The sequence below is a fragment of the Oncorhynchus tshawytscha genome, linkage group LG13 (genome assembly GCF_018296145.1).
Source record: "Oncorhynchus tshawytscha isolate Ot180627B linkage group LG13, Otsh_v2.0, whole genome shotgun sequence".
NCBI classification, from domain to species: domain Eukaryota; kingdom Metazoa; phylum Chordata; class Actinopteri; order Salmoniformes; family Salmonidae; genus Oncorhynchus; species Oncorhynchus tshawytscha.
The window spans coordinates 5,218,452-5,229,048 of NC_056441.1; the positions used below are offsets into that span (position 1 = coordinate 5,218,452).

A 10,597-nucleotide genomic window follows, 5' to 3' on the forward strand; every position below is an offset into this window, starting at 1 on the left:
GAACTTTAAAGCCAGGTGTCCTTGTTGGCTGCAATGCAGGTGTTTGGGAAGATTAGCATTCATAGGTAGTTTCATTTAAATAGTTAGCATAAATGCTCAAGCTACCATTTTCATTCAAGCATGAGTTATAGGCCTAATGTATAAACCTGTGAAATAAATTAAAGCGCGCCGACAGGAAGTGGGAAACGCTTGTGTTTGTGTGTCCGCCCGCGTGCGCGGCGCGCTGTGGTTGAGCGGCGCGGATGCGGTCAGTTCGAGGAGAGAGAGAGTGTGTGTGTGTGTGTGTGTGTGTGTGTGTGTGTGTGAGAGAGAGAAAGAGGTGTGAACTGTCAGACGAGAGGACTCGATACCGATGCGCTTGAAAGGAGTGAAGCAAAACCGCTTGTTGCGCTATAATTTTACACAAGAAGACGACAGGAAATATAGTTTGTTGTTGTGATATTTACTACCTAATATAGATCTTTCGACGAAACATAGGAGTGCAATAACAGGCTATAACCTCTGTCTTGCCAGGCCATTACTCATGCATTGTGGTAAGCTAACTGGGTAGCTTTGACTTAAGGGATTGTTCCATAACCTGAAAAACAAATCGCTTCCCTTTTTTGAAGAGGAAGAAGAGGAAGGCGGGGGCCGCATAGCTTCTTCTGTATTTCATTTGTCTGGGGTCTGTGTTTTTTTATTCTGCAAACGGAGCTTATCTGAATCAGGCTACTTCGTCTATCTTCATATTAGGACGAGAGCGGCGGGTGTCGGAGAGGTGTGTGAGGAAGAGGCAACGTAGAGGAAGAGACAGGAATGATGATGATCGGTAAATCGGTCAAAGACATTGACAGATATCAAACTGTCCTCACTTCGCTACTGTCACTCGAGGAGAACAAATTCTGCGCGGATTGTAAATCCAAAGGTAAGGCAAATAACAACAAAGAAAAGACACAATTACAGCCGGATGTCGTATAACTAAGTGTTTTGTATGGACAGAGACTGTACGCTATTATAGCCACCCATATGTCTGTGCAAAACGCCGTGTTCGGGGGTGGACACGACCAACTGGGAACCTATGAGTCAACCTCCGTTTCATCAGTTTACAGGAACCTACCCGGTCCGTCTTACCCAGGGAATACGGTCAACTGCATATATTGCGTAATACGATTAGCCTACTTTCAAGGTTGTTATATGAATTCCATTGTAGAGGTAGTAGCTAAAGGGAAAGGCACTTGCATTGACGTTCATGGTGTCCTCTCCTCTCTCTCCATACAAACTGTTTTGGGTTGAACCCTAGAGCATTGTCTGTCTGTCTGTCTGTCTGTCTGTCTGTCTGTCTGTCTGTCTGTCTGTCTGTCTGTCTGTCTGTCTGTCTGTCTGTCTGTCTGTCTGTCTGTCTGTCTGTCTGTCTGTCTGTCCTGTCTCTTTCTGTCTGTGTGTCTGTCCTTCTCTTTCTGTCTGTCTGTCTGTCTGTCTGTCTGTCTGTCTGTCTGTCTGTCTGTCTGTCTGTCTGTCTGTCTGTCCTTCTCTTTCTGTCTGTCTGTCTTCTCTGTCTGTCTGTCTGTCTGTCTGTCTGTCTGTCTGTCTGTCTGTCTGTCTGTCTGTCTGTCTGTCTGTCTGTCTGTCTGTGTGTCTCTGTCTGTCTGTCTGTCCTTCTATTTCTGTCTGTGTGTCTGTCCTTCTCTTTCTGTCTGTCTGTCTGTCTGTCTGTCTGTCTGTCTGTCTGTCTGTCTGTCTGTCTGTCTGTCTGTCTGTCTGTCCTTCTCTTTCTGTCTGTCTGTCTGTCTGTCTGTCTGTCTGTCTGTCTGTCTGTCTGTCTGTCTGTCTGTCTGTCTGTCTGTCTGTCTGTCTGTCTGTCTGTCTGTCTGTCTGTCTTCAGTCAGTCAGTCAGTCAGTCAGTCTGTCTGTCTGTCTGTGTGTCTGTCCTTCTCTGTCTGTCTGTCTGTCTGTCTGTCTGTCTGTCTGTCTGTCTGTCTGTCTGTCTGTCTGTCTGTCTGTCTGTCTGTCTGTCTGTCTGTCTGTCTGTCCTTCTCTGTCTGTCTGTCTGTCTGTCTGTCTGTCTGTCTGTCTGTCTGTCTGTCTGTCTGTCTGTCTGTCTGTCTGTCTGTCTGTCTGTCTGTCTGTCCTTCTCTTTCTGTCTGTGTGTGTGTGTGTGTGTGTGTGTTAGCAACAGTTATACTCTACAAGGGTTTTCTCACCAGCTATAGGCCTGTTTCTGGGGTAGATAAGGCCTGTGTTCTGTAGAGAAGATATCTTTCTCTTTAGGGTTTACCCTTTAAAAACAACAGCTGACAAAACCTTAGGCCTTTTGCCCTAGGGTGAACTTCAAACCTGTTCCTATGGTGTAGACATACAACATATTCACATTGTTATATCTTATTATTATTATATTATATCATACTCATATCTTTCTGCTACTCCGTGTCTGTGCCCTCAGACAACACCAACTGATCTGAGTAGACAGATAAACTCTTATTGGCCGTGAAATGCTACTTACAAGCCCTTAACCAAGAAATAGAGTTAAGAAAATATTTACTAAATAAAGTAAAGTACAAAATGAAATTAAAAGTAACACAATAAAATAATGAGGCTATGTATATATTATATATATATTATATATATATATATATATATATTACTGTATACTGTATACAGGGGGTACCGGTACCGAGTCAATGTGCAGAGCTACAGGTTAGTTGAAGTCATTTGTACATGCAGGTAGGGGTAAAGTGACTATGCATAGATAATAAACAGCGAGTAGCAGCAGTGTACAAAGAGGGGGGGGTGGTGTGTCAATATAATAGTCCTGGTGGCCATTTGATTAGTTGTTCAGGAGTCTTATGGGGGGGGTAGAAAGCTGTTAAGGAGCCTTTTGGTCCTAGACTTGGCGCTCCGGTAACGCTTGCCATGTGGTAGCAAAGAGAACAGTCTATAACTTGGGTGGCTGGAGTCTTTCACAATTTGTTTGGGCCTTCCTCTGACACCGCCTGGTATAGAGGTCCTGGATGGCAGGAAGCTTGGCCCCAGTTCGCACTACCCTCTGTACCAGTCAGGATGCTCTCGATGGTGCAGCTGTATTACTTTTTCAGGATCTGGGGACCCATGCCAAATCTTTTCAGTCTTCTGAGGGGGAAAAGGTGTTGTCCTGCCCTCTTCATGACTGTCTTGGTGTGTTTGGACCGTGATAGTTTGTTGTTGATGTGGACACCAAGTAACTTGAAACTCTCGACCCGCTCCACTCCACTTCTGTCCCGTCGATGTTAGTGGGGGCGTGTTCGGCCCTCCTTGTCCTGTAGTCCACGAACAGCTCCTTTGTCTTGTTCACATTGAGGGAGAGGTTGTTGTCCTGGCACCACACTGCCAGGTCTCTGACCTCCTCCCTATAGGCTGTCTCATCATTGTAGGTGATCAGGCCGACCACTGTTCTGTCGTCAAACTTAATTATGGTGTTGGAGTCGTGCTTGGCCACGCAGTCGTGGTTGAACAGGGAGTTCAGGAGGGGACTAAGCACGCACCTCTGAGGGGCCCCAGTGTTGAGGATCCGCGTGTCAGACGTGTTGTTACCTACCCTTACCACCTGGGGGTGGTCCGTCAGGAAGTCCAGGATCCAGTTGCAGAGGGAGGTGTTTAGTCCCAGGGTCCTTAGCTTAGTGATGAGCTTCGTGGGCACTGCGGTGTTGAACGCTGAGCTGTAGTCAATGAACAGCATTGTCACATAGGTGTTCCTTTTGTCCAGGTGGGAAAGTGCAGTGTGGAGTGCGATTGAGATTGCGTCATCTGTGAATCTGTTGAGGCAGTATGTGAATTGGAGTGGGTCTAGGGTATCCGGGAGGATGCTGTTGATGTGAGCCATGACCAGCCTTTGAAAGCACTTCATGGCTACCGATGTGAGTATTACGGGGCGGTAATCATTTAGGCAGGTTACCTTTGCTTCCTTGGACACAGGGACTATGGTGGTCTGCTTGAAACATGTAGGTATTACAGACTCGGTCAGGGAAAGGTTAAAAATGTCAGTGAAGACACTTGATAGTTGGTCCGCACATGCTCTGACTACACGTCCTGGTAATCAGGCCTTCTGAATGTTGTTCTTTTTAAAGGTCTTGCTCACTTCGGCTACGGAGAGCGTGATCATACAGTCGTCCATAATAGCCGGTGCTCTCATGCATGCTTCAGTGTTGCTTGCTTCAAAGCGAGCATAAAAGGCATTTGTGTGCGTCTCTGTGTATGGAGTAAAGGTGGTCTAGAGTTTTTTTTCCCCTCTGGTTGCTTATGTGACATGCGGGTAGACATGAGGTAAATCGGATTTAAGTTTGCCTGCATTGAAGCATTTTCTTGTTTATTTTATGGCCTTATAGAGTTGGTTGAGTGTGATCTTAGTGCCAGCATTGGTCTGTGGCGGTAAATAGACAACTACGAATAATACAGATGAGAACTCTCTTGGTATATAGTGTGGTCTACAGCTTATCATGAGCTACTCTACCTCAGGCGAGAAAAACCTCAAGACTTCTTTCATAGTAAACGTTGCGCACCAGCTGTTATTGACCTCGTCTTTCCAGACGTAGCTGCTCTGTCCTGCCGATGAGTCGTGTCGTCGTTCAGCCACAACTCGGGGGAACATAAGATATTACCGTTTTTAATGTCCCGTCGGTAGGATAGTCTCAAAACGGAGATCATCCAGTTTATTCTCCAGTGATTGCACTTTGGCCAATAGAACGAATGGTAGAGGCGGTTTACCCACTCGCCGACAAATTCTCACAAGGTACCCCGACCTCTGCCCGCTGTATTTCCGTCTTTTTCTTCACGTGAATGACGGAGATTTGGGCCTGGTCTCGCAGGAAGCTGTGTATCCTTCGCGCCAGAAAATATCTTCGTCCAGTTTGAGGTGAATAATCGCTGTTCTGATGTCCAGAATCTCTTTTCGGTCATAAGAGACGGTAGCAGCAACATTACGTACAAAACAAGTTACACCCATTGCTTAAAAAAACCTAACACAATAGCATAGTTGGTTAGGAGCCTGTAATCGGCTAGCTATCCCTGCCGGCGCCATTATCCATCTTCTACGCTGACCCCACCTACGTTCTCCTTGAGTTTTATCCTACACAACGACTAGAAATCTCCAAGCTGATTGAATGTCCTTGGACTGTGTTATGTGGATCAGGAACATTAAACACATTCTGAACCCAGGCATACACACACACACACACACACACACACACAATGAGTTTGTGCACAATAGTTTGTTTGTGACTCCTGTGAAAGTCAAACAGCAGACAGACAGTTTTATTTTTAGATTAAGGGCTTTTTATTAGACTGTTTGAAGAGACAATCTGGTTACACTCCCGTGACACGCATACTTCCTGTTCCATTTGTTCTCTCCTGTCTGGGTCTATTTCTCCTCTCCCCTCCTGTCTGGGTCTATTTCTCCTCTCCTCTCCTGTCTGGGTCTATTTCTCCTCTCCTCTCCTGTCTGGGTCTATTTCTCCTCTCCTCCTGTCTGGGTCTGGGTCTATTTCTCCTCTCCCCTCCTATCTGGGTCTATTTCTCCTCTCCTATCTGGGTCTATTTCTCCTCTCCTATCTGGGTCTATTTCTCCTCTCCTATCTGGGTCTATTTCTCCTCTCTTATCTGGGTCTATTTCTCCTATCCTATCTGGGTCTATTTCTCCTATCCTATCTGGGTCTATTTCTCCTATCCTATCTGGGTCTATTTCTCCTATCCTATCTGGGTCTATTTCTCCTCTCCTATCTTGGTCTATTTCTCCTATCCTATCTTGGTCTATTTCTCCTCTCCTCTCCTATCTTGGTCTATTTCTCCTCTCCTCTCCTATCTTGGTCTATTTCTCCTCTCCTCTCCTATCTTGGTCTATTTCTCCTCACCTCTCCTATCTGGGTCTATTTCTCCTCTCCTATCTGGGTCTATTTCTCCTCTCCTATCTGGGTCTATTTCTCCTCTCCCCTCCTATCTGGATCTATTTCTTCTCTCCCCTCCTATCTGGATCTATTTCTCCTCTCCCCTCCTATCTGGGTCTATTTCTCCTCTACTCTTCTCTCCTATCTGGGTCTGTTTCTCCTCTCCTATCTGGGTCTATTTCTCCTATCTGGGTCTATTTCTCATCTCCTCTCCTCTTTGGGTCTATTTCTCCTCTCTTATCTGGGTCTATTTCTCCTCTCTTATCTGGGTCTATTTCTCCTATCCTATCTGGGTCTATTTCTCCTATCCTATCTTGGTCTATTTCTCATCTCCTCTCCTATCTCTGTCTATTTCTCCTCTCCTCTCCTATCTGGGTCTATTTCTCCTCTCTGGGTCTATTTCTCATCTCCTCTCCTCTTTGGGTCTATTTCTCCTCTCTTATCTGGGTCTATTTCTCCTCTCTTATCTGGGTCTATTTCTCCTATCCTATCTGGGTCTATTTCTCCTCTCCTATCTCTGTCTATTTCTCCTCTCCTCTCCTATCTGGGTCTATTTCTCCTCTCCTATCTGGGTCTATTTCTCCTCTCCCCTCCTATCTGGATCTATTTCTTCTCTCCCCTCCTATCTGGATCTATTTCTCCTCTCCCCTCCTATCTCGGTCTATTTCTCCTCTACTCTTCTCTCCTATCTGGGTGTGTTTCTCCTCTCCTATCTGGGTCTATTTCTCCTCTCTGGGTATGTTTCTCCTCTCTTATCTGGGTCTATTTCTCCTCTCTTATCTGGGTCTATTTCTCCTCTCTTATCTGGGTCTATTTCTCCTCTCTTATCTGGGTCTATTTCTCCTCTCCTATCTGGGTCTATTTCTCCTCTCTTATCTGGGTCTATTTCTCCTCTCTTATCTGGGTCTATTTCTCCTCTCCTATCTGGGTCTATTTCTCCTCTCCTATCTGGGTCTATTTCTCCTCTCCTATCTGGGTCTATTTCTTCTCTCCTATCTGGGTCTATTTCTCCTCTCCTATCTGGGTCTATTTCTCCTCTCCTATCTGGGTCTATTTCTCCTCTCCTATCTGGGTCTATTTCTCCTCTCCTATCTAGGTCTATTTCTCCTCTCCAATTCTATCTGGGTCTATTTCTCCTCTCCAATTCTATCTGGGTCTAATCCTCCTCTCCAATTCTATCTGGGTCTATTTCTCCTCTCGAATTCTATCTGGGTCTATTTCTCCTCTCCTCTCCAATCTGGGTCTATTTCTCCTCTCCTCTCCAATCTGGGTCTATTTCTCATCTCCTCTCCTATCTGGGTCTATTTCATCTCTTCTATCTGGGTCTATTTCATCTCTTCTATCTGGGTCTATTTCTCCTCCTATCTTCTCTCCTAACTATTTGTCTGTGTGTCCTCTCATCTTCTCATCTCCTATCTCCAAAAGCTACAGGCAACAATCTAATATCCTCTAAGTCTGCCTTCCCCTCTCTCTCTCTCTCTCTCTCTCTCTCTCTCTCTCTCTCTCTCTCTCTCTCTCTCTCTCTCTCTCTCTCTCTCTCTCTCTCTCTCTCTCTCTCTCTCTCTCTCTCTCTCTCTCTCTCTCTCTCTCTCTCTGTCTCTCTCTCTCTGTCTCTCTCTCTCTCTCTCTCTGTCTCTCTCTCTCTCTGTCTGTCTCTCTCTGTCTCTCTGTCTCTCTCTCTCTCTCTCTCTCTCTCTGTCTCTCTGTCTCTCTGTCTCTCTCTCTCTCTCTCTCTGTCTCTCTCTCTCTCTGTCTCTCTCTCTCTCTCTGTCTCTCTCTCTCTCTCTGTCTCTCTCTCTCTCTCTCTGTCTCTCTCTCTCTCTGTCTCTCTCTCTGTCTCTCTCTCTCTCTGTCTCTCTCTGTCTCTCTGTCTCTCTCTCTCTCTCTCTCTCTGTCTCTCTCTGTCTCTCTCTCTCTCTCTCTGTCTCTCTCTCTCTCTCTCTCTCTGTCTCTCTCTCTCTCTCTCTCTCTGTCTCTCTGTCTCTCTCTCTGTCTCTCTCTCTCTCTGTCTCTCTCTCTCTCTCTCTCTCTCTCTCTCTCTCTCTCTCTCTCTCTCTCTCTCTCTCTCTCTGTCTCTCTCTGTCTCTTGTCTCTCTCTCTCTCTGTCTCTCTCTGTCTCTGTCTCTCTCTCTCTCTCTCTCTCTCTCTCTCTCTCTCTCTCTCTCTCTGTCTCTCTCTCTCTCTCTCTCTCTCAATTCAAGGGGCTTCATTGGCATGGGAAACATGTTTACACAAGTCTGTCACAGAGGGACACAGAGGTCAACCCCAATAACACAACACAGCAAAAAAGTAGTGTTGCACACAGCAACACCAAGGCAAGTTAAAACACAGGTTGGAGAGAGTAGAGAACAGGCCCTGTAGAGAGAACAGGCCCTGTGGAGAGAACAGGCCCTGTAGAGAGAACAGGCCCTGTAGAGAGAACAGGCCCTGTAGAGAGAACAGGCCCTGTGGAGAGAACAGGCCCTGTGGAGAGAACAGGCCCTGTGGAGAGAACAGGCCCTGTGGAGAGAACAGGCCCTGTGGAGAGAACAGGCCCTGTAGAGAGAACAGGCCCTGTGGAGAGAACAGGCCCTGTGGAGAGAACAGGCCCTGTGGAGAGAACAGGCCCTGTAGAGAGAACAGGCTGTAGAGAGAACAGGCCCTGTAGAGGCCCTGTGGAGAACAGGCCCTGTGGAGAGAACAGGCCCTGTGGAGAGAACAGGCCCTGTGGAGGCCCTGTGGAGAACAGGCCCTGTGGAGAGAGAACAGGCCCTGTGGAGAGAACAGGCCCTGTGGAGAGAACAGGCCCTGTGGAGAGAACAGGCCCTGTGGAGAGAACAGGCCCTGTGGAGAGAACAGGCCCTGTGGAGAGAACAGGCCCTGGAGAGAACAGGCCCTGTGGAGGCCCTGTAGAGAACAGGCCCTGTGAGAGAACAGGCCCTGTGGAGAGAACAGGCCCTGTGGAGAGAACAGGCCCTGTGGAGAGAACAGGCCCTGTGGAGAGAACAGGCCCTGTGGAGAGAACAGGCCCTGTGGAGAGAACAGGCCCTGTGGAAGAACAGGCCCTGTGGAGAGAACAGGCCCTGTGGAGAACAGGCCCTGTAACAGGCCCTGTAGAGAGAACAGGCCCTGTAGAGAGAACAGGCCCTGTGGAGAGAACAGGCCCTGTGGAGAGAACAGGCCCCATGGAGGCCCTGTAGAGAGAACAAGCACTGTAGAGGGAACAGGCCCTGTGAAGAGGCCCTGGGGAGAGAACAGGCCCTGTAGAGAGAACAGGCCCTGTGGAGAGAACAGGCCCTGTGGAGAGAACAGGCCCTGTGGAGAGAACAGGCCCTGTAGAGAGAACAGGCCCTGGGGAGAGAACAGGCCCTGAAGAGGGAAATAAATAAGCATAAATATGTGTTGTATTTACAATGGTGTGTGTTCTTCACTGGTTGCCCTTTTCTTGTGGCAACAGGTCACAAATCTTGCTGCTGTGATGGCACACTGTGGAATTTCACCCAGTAGATATGGGAGTTTATCACAATTGGGTTTGTTTTCAAATTCTTTGTGGATCTGTGTAATCTGAGGGAAATATGTCTCTCTAATATGGTCATACATTGGGCAGGAGGTTAGGAAGTGCAGCTCAGTTTCCACCTCATTTTGTGGGCAGTGATCACATAGCCTGTCTTCTCTTGAGAGCCATGTCTGCCTACGGCGGCCTTTCTCAATAGCAAGGCTATGCTCACTGAGTCTGTACATAGTCAAGGCTTTCCTTAATTTTGGGTCAGTCACAGTGGTCAGGTATTCTGCCGCTGTGTACTCTCTGTGTAGGGCCAAATAGCATTCTAGTTCGCTCTGTTTATTTGTTAATTCTTTCCAATGTGTAAAGTAATTATCTTTTTGTTTTCTCATGATTTGGTTGGGTCTAATTGTGCTGTTGTCCTGGGGCTCTGTAGGGTGTGTTTGTGTTTGTGAACAGAGCCCCAGGACCAGCTTGCTTAGGGGACTCTTCTCCAGGTTCATCTCTCTGTAGGTGATGGCTTTGTTGTGGAAGGTTTGGGAATCGCTTCCTTTTAGGTGGTTATAGAATTTAACGGCTCTTCTGGATTTTGATAATTAGTGGGTATCGGCCTAATTCTGCTCTGCATGCATTATTTGGTGTTCTACGTTGTACACGGAGGATATTTTTGCAGAATTCTGCATACAAAGTCTCAATTTGGTGTTTGTCCCATTTTGCGAAGTCTTGGTTGGTGAGCGGACCCCAGACCTCACAACCATAAAGGGCAATGGGCTCTGACTGATTCAAGTATTTTTAGCCAGATCATAATTGGTATGTTGAATTTTATGTTCCTTTTGATGGCATAGTTCTTGCCTTGTCTCTCAGATCGTTCACAGCTTTGTGGAAGTTACCAGTGGCGCTGATGTTTAGGCCAAGGTATGTATAGTTTTTTGTGTGCTCTAGGGCAACAGTGTCTAGATGGAATTTGTATTTGAGAGAGAGAGAGAGAGAGAGAGAGAGAGAGAGAGAGAATATCTTTATTTGGTCTGGGGTCCCACCACAGTAGGGTCCAGCTGTACCAGATGCAGAATGGACACCCCTCCCCAACAGTAGGGTCCAGATGCATGTTGGTGGCTATAGCTCCATGTATGATCCTCCATTGGAGGTCAGCTGTCCTCTTATCAATAGGCAGTTTGCATAATGATCGCCAACAGCCTTGGAGAGGCACTTGGACCAAGCACACCTG

At 47.1% G+C, this 10,597-nt stretch overlaps 1 protein-coding gene across 2 annotated transcripts in view; it reads left to right on the forward strand.

Moving 5' to 3' along the window:
• Positions 1 to 265: 265 nt before the first annotated feature.
• LOC112239058 (stromal membrane-associated protein 2-like) overlaps positions 266 to 10,597 on the forward strand; it is a 54,566-nt gene continuing 44,234 nt past the window's right edge. Inside the window, exons 1-2 of one of the 2 annotated variants that reach the window (XM_042295073.1) lie at positions 266 to 533; positions 733 to 904. In XM_042295073.1, the coding sequence (XP_042151007.1) occupies positions 796 to 904 (109 nt within the window). In that variant the 5' untranslated portion in view covers positions 266 to 533; positions 733 to 795. Of the gene's footprint in view, positions 905 to 10,597 lie in introns of both variants that reach the window. The other variant, XM_042295074.1, reaches the window with a different exon arrangement.